General features: G+C 41.4%; 2 protein-coding genes across 8 annotated transcripts in view; one reads left to right on the top strand and one right to left on the bottom strand.

The window, feature by feature from the left end:
* Positions 1–7772, top strand: part of pik3c2g (phosphatidylinositol-4-phosphate 3-kinase catalytic subunit type 2 gamma) — a 20145-nt gene extending 12373 nt beyond the window's left edge. For all 3 annotated transcript variants that reach the window (XM_032523793.1, XM_032523794.1, XM_032523792.1), the window contains 16 exons: positions 883–977; positions 1293–1473; positions 1599–1706; positions 1819–1911; positions 2288–2417; positions 2520–2656; positions 2771–2940; positions 3097–3253; positions 3366–3475; positions 3587–3755; positions 4710–4828; positions 4957–5053; positions 5145–5208; positions 5400–5479; positions 5622–5747; positions 6354–7772. In XM_032523793.1, coding sequence (XP_032379684.1) covers positions 883–977; positions 1293–1473; positions 1599–1706; positions 1819–1911; positions 2288–2417; positions 2520–2656; positions 2771–2940; positions 3097–3253; positions 3366–3475; positions 3587–3755; positions 4710–4828; positions 4957–5053; positions 5145–5208; positions 5400–5479; positions 5622–5747; positions 6354–6506 — 1989 coding nt within the window. In that variant the 3' untranslated portion in view covers positions 6507–7772. The remainder of the gene's footprint in view (positions 1–882; positions 978–1292; positions 1474–1598; positions 1707–1818; positions 1912–2287; positions 2418–2519; positions 2657–2770; positions 2941–3096; positions 3254–3365; positions 3476–3586; positions 3756–4709; positions 4829–4956; positions 5054–5144; positions 5209–5399; positions 5480–5621; positions 5748–6353) is intronic.
* LOC116694206 (1-phosphatidylinositol 4,5-bisphosphate phosphodiesterase zeta-1) overlaps positions 6883–11435 on the bottom strand; it is a 20770-nt gene continuing 16217 nt past the window's right edge. For all 5 annotated transcript variants that reach the window (XM_032523795.1, XM_032523797.1, XM_032523799.1 and 2 more), the window contains 2 exons: positions 8245–8394; positions 6883–7996 (listed from right to left, as the gene is read on the bottom strand). In XM_032523795.1, the coding sequence (XP_032379686.1) occupies positions 7914–7996; positions 8245–8394 (233 nt within the window). In that variant the 3' untranslated portion in view covers positions 6883–7913. The remainder of the gene's footprint in view (positions 7997–8244; positions 8395–11435) is intronic.

Raw genomic sequence — 11435 nt, 5'->3', positions numbered from 1 at the left:
AGGTAGTCAACAATCCAGGACACGAGGGAGGGATCCACCTGCATCGCTGTCAGCTTCTCACCCAGCAGGGCCGGGCGGATTGTGTTGAAAGCACTGGAGAAGTCAAAAAACATGACCCTCACCGTACTCGCCGGCCTGTCCAGGTGGGCGTAGATGCAATTGAGCAGGAAAATGATGGCGTCCTCAATTCCCAACCGGGGCTGGTAGGCGAACTAGAGGGGGTCCAGGAGAGGTCTCACCATGGGCCGCAGCTGTTCCAGAACCAGTTTCTCCAGTGTCTTCATAATGTGGGAGTTCAGTGCCACGGGTCTGTAGTCCTTGGCGTCACTGGGACGTGGCGTCTTTGGCACAGGGACGAGGCAAGATGTCTTCCACAGCACGGGGACCCTTTGGAGACTAAGTGTCTCATAGGCCTCCCTCAACCATCTCCTCACTGTCCTTGAGGTCACAGGTTGCCTTTTCACCAGAGGCACATAGCAGGGGTTGATGTGAATCAGGTTGTGGTCGGATCTGCCTAGTGGGGGGGAGGGGGGAAGAGCTGTATGCGTCCCTGACATTAGCATACAGCAGGTCCAGGGTCCTCTCCTCTCTAGCATAGCAGCTCACATACTGGGTGAAGTTTGTTAGTGTGGTGGTCATGGTGACATGGTTGAAGTCACCCGAGATCACTATAAGGGCACTCGGGTGTTGAGTCTGGAGTTTTGCAATGGCGGTGTGGGTGACGTTACACGCCGACGTCGGGTTGGCAGAGGGCGGAATGTAAACAGCAAAGGTCAGTATTTCAAGACCAAGCCAGTGTTTCATTAAATATGAGAATAGTTAGCAAACTCTGTAGATTCTTCAGTGGTTTGGTGGTAGTTGATCCTTCATCCTGTGCTGTAGGCTCTGAAGAGTGAGTGGGAGTTGGATGGACCGCTGGTGATGCTGCTGTTGGAGAGATCAGTGAAGAGCGTACGGATTGCTCAGCAACTCTACTGGTAAGCAGAGTCAGACATCGAACTGAGGGAATGTAGTTTCGGATCACTGTAAACACCATTAATGTTTCATTCACCTGAAAATGTTGATAACCTAATAAAAGTAAAATTAAATCTCTATTTACAAATAAAACGTATTTGCGATGATGTAGTCAGCTGTAATGTTGCAAATAGGAATAAATGTGCGATAAAATCACTATGCAAAATGCTTTGATATATTATTTTTTTTCTCATTGCTCCATTGTTTAGATGCTCAGTATTTCGCTGCATTATGTACAGTAAAGTTGTATCATTCATTAATGTTTTACATTCTGGCAGGCTGCTAGAGGATGCTCATACTGACCCTTACTACCAGAGTTGGTTCAGTAAAGTTCAGGCTGCCCTGCGGCACTGTTGTGGCCGGGCACTGAGGCAGGAGCTGGAGCATGAAACCCTCCTGGTGTCTGTGCTTGTACAAGTGGCTGAGAAGGTTTGCACTGCCGATAAGGCTCGACGTAAGGTCTGTAAACACATCTTTTATCTACCCATTTATTCATGTACTCACTAACTCGCTCACTGGGTCATCATGCTTCATTGCCATGTATTTCATTTGTTAGCTCTTTAATTTTATGTATTTCTCTGCAGACTGTTTTGAACAAAGAAAAGGGGAAGATTGATGAGTTTTTCAGAGATGGGATCAGCTGCTGTTTGCCACTGGATCCTGCAGTCCGTGTGAAGGCAGTGGACGTGGATGTAAAAACATTACACAACAAATTACACCTTTTATACCATGACTGAAATATAATATACACACAGTTGTGTGCTGTTTTGGAGTGTTTATTCCTTTTTGTTATGTTACCTACAGGCCTGTAAGTTCCACAACTCCAATGCTGCCCCTCTGGGGATCTCATTTATCTGCTCTGACCCCCTGGCCAAGAACATCAGTGTCATTTGCAAGGTTTGTAATGATATATCCACACTAGGCATCATTTAAAAACAAATTTAATATTCTTACCCAAAATTTTTCTTACTTTTTTCTTTGAGGTTTGCTCGTACGAGTTAACAAATCAGATTTACCAAACTCTCTTAACTGTAAAAACATGTCATAAATTGTGTGTTTGAGCCTGGTGAATGTCATGTGTTCATGAGGACATGCACGTTTGTGAGATTTAGTTGTTAGCATAATCTGCGCCCCATCATTATATAATGCCACTGTAGCTTGAACAATGGCTCAACACAAAGGGGATGCTTGTGACTTGCCACTTAGACTGGGTCAAAAAAACAACAACCTTTTAGTAAACTGTTTTCATCTCTCAGTTAAATGTGTTGTCCAGACAGGAGATAACCTGCGTCAGGACATGCTGGTACTTCAGATAGTCCGTGTGATGGACAGGGTGTGGCTCCAGCACGGGCTGGACCTGCGAATGATCACCTACAGGTGTCTTTCTACAGGACGAGCTCAGGGTAAGTTTATTTGGGTTTTTGAATGCACAATAATCCCTTTGCCTTAAATCTCCGCGGCTGGGAATTTATGTTTTTTCCACGTATATTCTATGTGATCGCCAGGCCTGGTGGAAGTGGTTCCAGAGGCAGTGACCCTGGGCGAGATTCATCAGGAGTGGGGTCTGGGTGGCACCCTTCGAGAAGACACATTAGAGAAATGGTTCCACATGTGGAACAAAACTAAGGAGGACTATGAGAAGGTTACAACCACCGCATCTTTCATGACTTAACCATTACTGTATGCTTTACCAGACACTTGAAGATTTGTTTTTGCTTGCTGCATTGTGTAACACTCTGCTACTGTGTATGTGCAGGCTGTTATGAACTTCATCCACTCGTGTGCAGGGTGGTGTGTGGCCACTTTCATCCTGGGGATCTGTGACCGCCACAATGACAACATCATGTTGAGACACAGTGGACATATGTTTCACATTGACTTTGGCAAGATTATGGGCAATGCACAGAAGTTCGGAAGCTTTAAAAGGCAAGTAAATAAAAAGCCAAGCATTGTTTTGAAAGTGAAAGAGTGGTGTTTGTGTTTGGGCACCAAGGAAATACAGAAAGGTTATAAAGGCAAAGATAAATAATGTGTATGAACAAGAACCTTCCCCTGCACTTTTTATTGTTGTTGCAATGACAGGGATCGATCTCCATTCATCTTCACATCCGAGATGCAGCACTTCATCACAGGCGGGGGGCAGAAGCCTCAGCGCTTGCATCGCTTCGTGGAGCTCTGCTGTGAAGCCTACAACATAATCAGAGAGCGCTCTGCACTGATACTCAGCTTGTTGGAGCTGGTAAGACCTTTACTGAATAACATAATCACGGTAACAATCTCCTAGCTATATCTAAGAATAGATAATATTACATAATACACCTTTTTGTCCATGATGTGTATGTGGTTTCTAGATGCTAAGTGCAAGAATGCCAGAACTGAAGGACGCTAATGACCTGCTGTATGTCCAGAGAAACCTCAGACCTCATGACACAGACCTGGAGGCCACATCCTACTTTACTAAGTAATTGAATGAACAACACAAATACTGAAAAGATTCCACAAAATATTCCATATTGGATTTTTGTTGCTTCATTACTCTGACTAGTAACGGTTTGAATCCCTTCTGATGTAGGAAGATCAAGGAAAGCATGGGCTGTGTTGCAGTCAAGTTTAACTTCCTGACACACAGCATGGCCCAAGGGAAGAAACAAGAACCACGAATCCGGGAAGGCATCCCCGCTCCCAGCACCAACATCCAAGAAGCTGTCATCCAGGGATACACCGTCAGGGGAAAAGATGTGGTGAGACTGCATGCTGTGGTTATTCAGACAGAAAATTATGGTCACAGTGCTGATTTACGAAATGAAATGCCACTGAGAAATGTTGCCTATTGCACTACATAGCTTTGTATTCAATCTGAATAGCTTGGGGAGCTGAAACACATGGAACTGGCAGCAGATTCACACTTTTTTGTTTTAAGAGGAATAACCCCTGGCACTCATCTGACTGTGTTGGGTCTGCTGTGTCGCTTTGTTTGGAAAGTCTTTCCCTTACTCCCCAGAGTCAAATGAGGAGTGTTACTGATGTTTGTTAGCATTTCACTGCTCTTTGATCAGATTAAGCTCCTTGATGTCTGGTTAACTGTTGTTAACTGTTTGGAGGCAGAGTTGGCCCAGTTGATCAGTTAACGTTTAATATATAAGAATTTGGGATCTCTTAATTTTCACTGCTTCTAAGTGCTAGTTGTAGTTGTTTTATCATCACAGTATAAGCACACACATTCATCATTTCCCACATTCTTTATTATGTAAACTCAAACATAAAACAGAGGAAACATTGAACTGTTAAACTAAGTTAAAGAAGTTATTGTTTAGGATTGACTTCTGTAATGTAAAAGGTCATAGATGGCAATTACTAACTTGAGACCTGGGGTTAGTTTTTAAAAATATTGGCACAGGTCCAAAAACAAATTGTTAAATATTCCTGGCTTACCTTTTAGTTTTATTCACTTTTTATACATCTAATGTTCCTAACGCAAGACAGACAGACCATAAAAACTGTAATAATGGGATGCTTTACATATCCTTGAGGATAAACTTTACCTTGAGCTGCCTTTCTTCCAAGAGATTTTAAGTGTGCAAGCCAGTTACCAAAGAGCACTCATGATTAAAGCTGGGAATCATCTGTTTAAGAATCTGGATGATATAACAACATAAATACACCCTGTAACCTAATTAGTTTTGTTTGATTTGCAGATCTATGACCTGAGAGTAACCATTCATGATGGTTTTCTGAACAGTGAGAAGACATTTGGGCAGTTTGAGCTGATCCATAAGCAGCTTCAGAAATACTTCATTGAAACTATGCTGCCTCAGTGAGTGAAGAAAAAAACGTACACACACAGCTTACATCACATGCCTATTTTATTTCGAAAAACTGCTATTTTCTTTCTCAATAATGGCATAATTTGATGCATATCTTTACTTCTTCTCCCTTTTATAGGTTTCCTCGGTGGTTTAAGCTATCATTCACCCCAAGCAGCAAGATGTCTCTGCTGAATAAATATCTGAAAGAGCTTTTTGAGGGACCATGCAAGGGAGTATGTTTCTCTCATCACTGGTTGGTTCCTCTGTGATATCTTGTTATACCTGGCTCTAACTTGCACACCTGCCTTCTGCTGTCGCTTGCAGAATGAATATGTGTGCAGCTTGTTCCTGGATGGCCCCAGCACAGTCCAAGAAAGTGTGATGACAGGTAATTTTCTTCTCTTTAATAATAAGGGGGTACCTCTGAGGGTGTATTAAAAATGTCATAATAAATGCAATATTTAGAATGTGAAAATTGATTCAGTGCTATGTCTTAAGGGAATTCTAAAGACAGTCCATACACAGTATAACACATGTTATGCGGCGGTTTACTGGCACTGATGCACTGATCTATTGCAGGGGCCCGTCCTCAGATCCAGCTCAACATTTCTTACTCTGACTGTAAGCTCTCAGTCTTGGTAAAACACCTGAAGAACATTGTGAGTTTCCTCGCATTGCTTGTAGCATTTAACAAGAGGAAAGCATACATAGTAAATGTGTTCTCGCTTATAAATACTTTATGGTGTGTGCTCAAGTGCAGGCTGTCCTTCCTGGCCTTTTTTCTTTTTCTTTTTTCAACAGAAGCAGGCAAACGGCTCTAACCCTGACGCCTACGTGGTCATGCGTTTGAGACCGGACCCTAAGCAGCGATCCAAGAAGAAGACGAAGGTGGTCCGCAATAATGACAATCCAACCTTCAATGAACTGGTACAACTTCCATCAATCCTACACTCTATCCATGATTTAGCACAGTCACAGCACCCTTTGGTTTTCATCATACAGTACAATCATACGGTTGTGCATCATATGACCCCCTATATCCTTAGACCTTTGATTTAGATAAGGAAAATATCCCTAAAGAAAAAAAGAATACACCTCAGTAAGAGCAACATTGCGCTACAGTGAGCGAACATAACCTCAACATTAATTACATTTATAAATGCTATTTTCTTGTAATGTAATCCATCTTTTTTGTATGTACACTACCTCTTGAGAGGAAAAGCTGTCACCCAAGTTTTTAAAAGTGATCATTACACAAAGTTAGAGTGAATGGAAAGTTTAAAGCTGCTCTTCCTGCCGTGAGAGTCAGATCTTTGAGTGTTAAACATTGCAGACTCTGACTAGTAGCCTCTCAAACGCGTAGCAGCCTCTTACAATCTTTCATTTTGCAAAGTGAAACCTTTGCAGAGCCAAATGCAAGCGAAGAAATCTTAAAATAAAAGCTAAACTGTACAACAGAAATGTCCTCAAATGAATGGATGTTCTGAATGTAGAGCTGTTTGAAAGCTAAATATATCTGCCTCTTATTCACAGCTAGAGTACAATTGTGTCCCACTACTGTATGGGATGGTGCTGGAAGTGACAGTGAAGAGCAAGAAGACTTTCGTGGCTGCAACCAACATTAGACTGGAGGAGGAGTTGCTTGACAAGGAGTCCTGGTTTCTCCTCGGCAACTGTGCAGTCTGACTTCAGAGAGCTGCACTGTCGGCTTGCTGCCAGCAGGGGGTACAATCACACTGAGGGAAAGAATAAATCTAAAGATTTTTCAGACTGTATGAATGAGACAAACTCATCTGAGCAGAGGAACTGTGCACTGTAACTTAACCTCACTCCAGAGCTGTGAGTGGATGGGCTATTTGGATGACGTTACAAGACTGAGTTAAAGACTCAGGGAAGGAGACTGTTTACTGTGTGAAGCATCATTTACCATTTGTGTTTATTTTTAAATGTTAGTCAAATGAAGGACATTAGCTAATTAGTCGGCTTTTTGGATGTAGCCTTGATGATGGATTAGGGGAAGAAACTACTTTTATTATCACACTTTCACTTAGTTTTTTTTAAAAACTCAAACAGTCCTTGTAAGTGTGTGTGGTTGACACTGTTGATGTGACAGATTAAAGAGGATGTGATGTAGTGCTGTTAGGGGCTGCCTGTCTGATACCTGCTCAGATTGAGTGTGTTTGTGCCTTTGGGCTGTGTCTACTGGATGTCCTTGACAAGTGGAATTGGAGGCGGGAGGGTGAGAGAGAGAGGGGTGAGGAGAGTGTGTGAGCAGGATGACAACTCTGGCCTGAGAGGCTGAGTTAACACTCTCCCCCTCACTCCATCCTTTGTCTGTCCATCAATGGCTGATCACAGTTATGCCTATGCAAACACGCCAAGGCAGACACTCTTAGGCTCACATAAATACCCCTAAAAAAGCACACACGAGCAGCCTGACAGGCCTGCTGACCCGTACTTATTTAAAGGATTTAGTGATGAACATGGATAGAAATAGCCTTCCATGCACTGGATTTGGTTCAATAATGTATACCTCTGTGAATGCTATTTATATTATTCCCTGCTGGGTTTCTCACAGGGAAGAAGGCTTGGAAGAAAATGCTGGCTGCTACTTTTTCATAGTAGTGCTTATGGATTGATGTCTCCTGGCATCACTCATCGGTTTTAGACCTAATTGAAGAATTACATCCATTAATCCAAAACCAATACTGTGCCTTGTGGTTCTTCTTATGTGTGATCAACTCTAACACAATAATTGCACTTGCATCAATTATTAATTCTATGATAGGACTCTAATATCCTACTCCAGGGATTTCTCCACTACTTGAGTGATGCCAGCAGAGTGTTATTCTTCTTTGGAGTGTCTTTTCAGCCCTGCTGAAGCCTTTTTCTCTCCTCTGCAGGAGAGAAAAAGGAACGTCTATTTTCTGACAATAAAACTGGTATTTATATCTGAGGAAATGGTGCTTTTGATTTATTTATAATTTTTGTTGTTGTAACTGCATCAGCCGTGTGCGTGCGTGTGCGTGTGCGTGAGAGAGTGTGTGTGTGTGTGTGTGAGAGAGTGTGAGTGAGTGATATAGAGAGCTGTTTTTAGGAATACCAAACAAAGACGAAGAGGGTGGCTGGATCCAGGCTGCATCCGTCTCGGGACCGGAGAGGGACCCAGCGGTAGCCTAGAGGTGCAGAAGGTGGGTGTAATAAGAAATTTATAGCTGCTAAATACACAAGCATCATGTAAATACGCAGACACATTTACGTATAAACTCGAGCACAGTTCCCAGACCGACCTTCAGTTATGCTGACGCTGAATGAAGGGAAACACAATGATGCTCACACAATGTCACCTCATGTAATTTAGCTCTTTGTCTGATCCCAACCCCCCACCCCACCCTCTCTCGCTCTTTCTGCCTCTATGGCTTACCTTTCTTCAGGCTGGTGAAGGGCAGGGTGTACTGGCCCACAAATTCACTGCTGAGGAGGCCGGTTTGCTCTCGGACACAGAAGCGGACAAGGCAGAGCTCGGGGACGCTGATGCTGAAGTTCATGTCAGCATCCCAGTGAGGTCTCAGCGCTGTAATGGTAACAATCAATAAGCATCAGTAGGTTTAATTAAAATCACTAGAATCTATTTTGTGTTCAGCATCTTTCAACTAAAACTAAGTTTTTACTTTACTCCTTTGGCTCACTCTCATCTCTCTCTCATAGCTGCCTGCAGCTGTTTACAGTAAAAACACTAAAGCACCAAACTTCAGACAAATTTAGCAACTAGCTAATAAACACAGTGGAGAATGTAACAGCTAAACAGACCAATATGTTTCTGCTGAATTGGCGGAGACCAAAAACAGAGCCAAAAGAGATTGAACATTGGACTCACATTCACCTGGTGAAACACAACTCCAAATCAATGCTAATGTTGCTCCCGGTTTGCCATATCAACTTTATAGGGCAATAACATTTCAGTATTGTGTTTGCAGCTTGTTTCTGCTGCCTCCAAAAGTCTGTTATTGCACGTTTTAAAAAGTTAAACAAAAGCCTTTCTGCAAGAACTTGTCTAGAGAAGGGATATTTCTTTAGACATGGCGCTGTAAAGCAGAGGACAAACAGGTAGAGGTTATGCAGTGGACAAAACTCATTTGTTTATTTATTTAGCTTATTGTTACCAAGGCCAATAGTCCACAGCCATGCCAGCGGACATGTTAGGCTTCACTTGCTGGTGCTTAGAACCACATGCTAACATGCTCACAATGACGGTGCTAACATGCCAAGGTTTACCATCTTAGTTAGTCTTACGTTAGCATGCTAACATTTGATAATTAGCACTAAACACAAAGTAGAGCTGAGGCTGATGGTAATGTCATTAGTTTTGCAGGTATTTAAATTCATATTCAGACCTTCTGGTGTCCCTAGAAGGAATCTACAAAGTTATTATAGTTGATACTACAGAGGACTCCATGTATACAAATCAGTCTGGACCAAAGCGGTGAGCTGACCGACACCTGACATTGCCATAGAGTAGACCTAAATAATGAGTATCAGACCCACAATAGTATTCCGACCGTGATACATGACATGAAGTGTTATTTGGTTGCAACATTACAGTGACAAATGAGGAGAGCATTCGTAGGTCACTAATGAGTAATCCCTGCTGCAGTTCTCAATACATTTCTGATTCAAAACTATTGCCTCATATTCCTCTGTTACATCCGAGTTTTCATCTAAGTCAACAGAAATTTGTATTCACCAGTGACCTTATCTGTTTCATAGTGTGAAATGATTTTATGATTTATGCCCATGCGTAAGTGTTCTGTGCCCTCCAGGATTCATACTCTCTCTCCCACTTTTTCTCTCTCTATCCTTCTCTCCCTCTGTCTCATCTCAACAGCAGCAATACAGTGTTGTATCCCATCAATGTTACGTTATGTCTTAATAAGTTCATTTTCATTGTGCCATTTTAAATACCTAAATCTCAAAGCAAAATTCAACATAGGCTACTGTATGTTTCATGGTGAACACCAGCTGAAATATGAGAAGTCTTTCAAAAACGTCGACAGCTGTGGGATTAACTTCCTGATGACAGTTTTGGGAAGTACATTTAAGAGTCATTTTCATTAAAAATAATAATAAACAAGAACTAGTCATCATGAATGTTGGTGATGTGGCATAGTTATAATTCTGAACACAAAAACTATTTGTATGCATAAGAGTTGGGACGATGTGCTTTAGTCTTGATTCAATTCTTTCACGATACATGGGTGCCGATTGGATTTGTATTGTGATTTTTTTTCTTATTGTGATTCTAGAAGTATTGTTATTTGATAGTATTGCGATTTTCTTATCCTTCTTTAACAAAAAACAAAGTTGAAAATACACGTCTAGAGACAATGTATATCATGAGACATTTAGAAAATAAAAAAATAAAAAAGGCCATGCCATGTCAGTCAGCCAATCTGACATTTATTTATTTTGTATAGGAATACGTAACGTGTATGTTCTGCATTTTCTGCATTCGCTCTATTTTGCTTGAAATGGATATGACGTAGGAACCGTATAACCAGAAAATATTCAGGTGAATAATTGGTAAAAAATATATAATTAAAAATATTGATTCTAGGGAAAAGACTCTATTGTAAAAATTGTTGCAAAAAATCACGATACAGGGGCAACCTCTGGCTCCCCCAGTAAGAGCGTGCGCCCCATGTCTGCAGTCCTTTCCTGCGGCCCGGGTTCGAATACGACCTGCGGCTCTTTGCTGTGTGTCATCCCCCATCTCCCTTCCACCTTTTCTGTCTATCTACTCTCATTGTCAAACAAAGGGGAAAAAGACCCCCCCCCCCAAAAAAAAAAAAACCCTGATACATATGATTTTCAATTTTTCTCACCCCTAGTATAAATGAGGATCCAACTGATGCTTAAAATCACTGTAACACTTCATTCTGTATGCACAGATTGTCAGCTCCATGTTTCCATTCATAGAAATAGTGCATGACAGACTTCTCTTCAAAGGAAATCCACTTCTACATTTTGAAGAAACTTATCAGAACATTTCTCCTCAGAAGCCCAAAGCTTACTGGGAAATAGATTTAAAGGAAGAGGGAAAAAAACCCCACAAAAACACGAAACACTGCTGTCATAGACAGCTCCTCCAGCTTAGGTGGTTTTCATGTTTTACTTGAAGGTTTACATTTCCCTACAGTATGCAGATACTTGGCATGTTCTCAGATGTCATTTGTTTCTGTACCTGCATTTATTAGTATAAAACTAGAGATGCTAGAATGGTGGAAGACTCATCTGTTTTTCTACTCCTACTAGTCCAATATTTATGCATTTGTTCTACAGTATGCCACAGTAGTGCCATTTTAAGCAAGGACCTGTGAAAGTCACAATGTCCAAATTCAGAAAGAACAAATATATAGCCCACAAAACTTATAACCTTCTGATAAAAAGACTTTATATTTTCCGTAATTCTTAATTTGTAGAAAATTTAAAAGTTAAAAACTGCCCACAAAATACATCTTGGATTGATAAGTAAAGCTTGGCCAGTCAAGCTGTGTCTTGAGATGTCCCAACAATAATAATAATAATAATAATAATAATAATAATAATAATAATAAT

Source organism: Etheostoma spectabile, chromosome 8 (assembly GCF_008692095.1).
Source record: "Etheostoma spectabile isolate EspeVRDwgs_2016 chromosome 8, UIUC_Espe_1.0, whole genome shotgun sequence".
Classification (NCBI taxonomy): Eukaryota; Metazoa; Chordata; class Actinopteri; order Perciformes; family Percidae; genus Etheostoma; species Etheostoma spectabile.
This window is presented reverse-complemented; position numbering and strand designations above follow the sequence as displayed.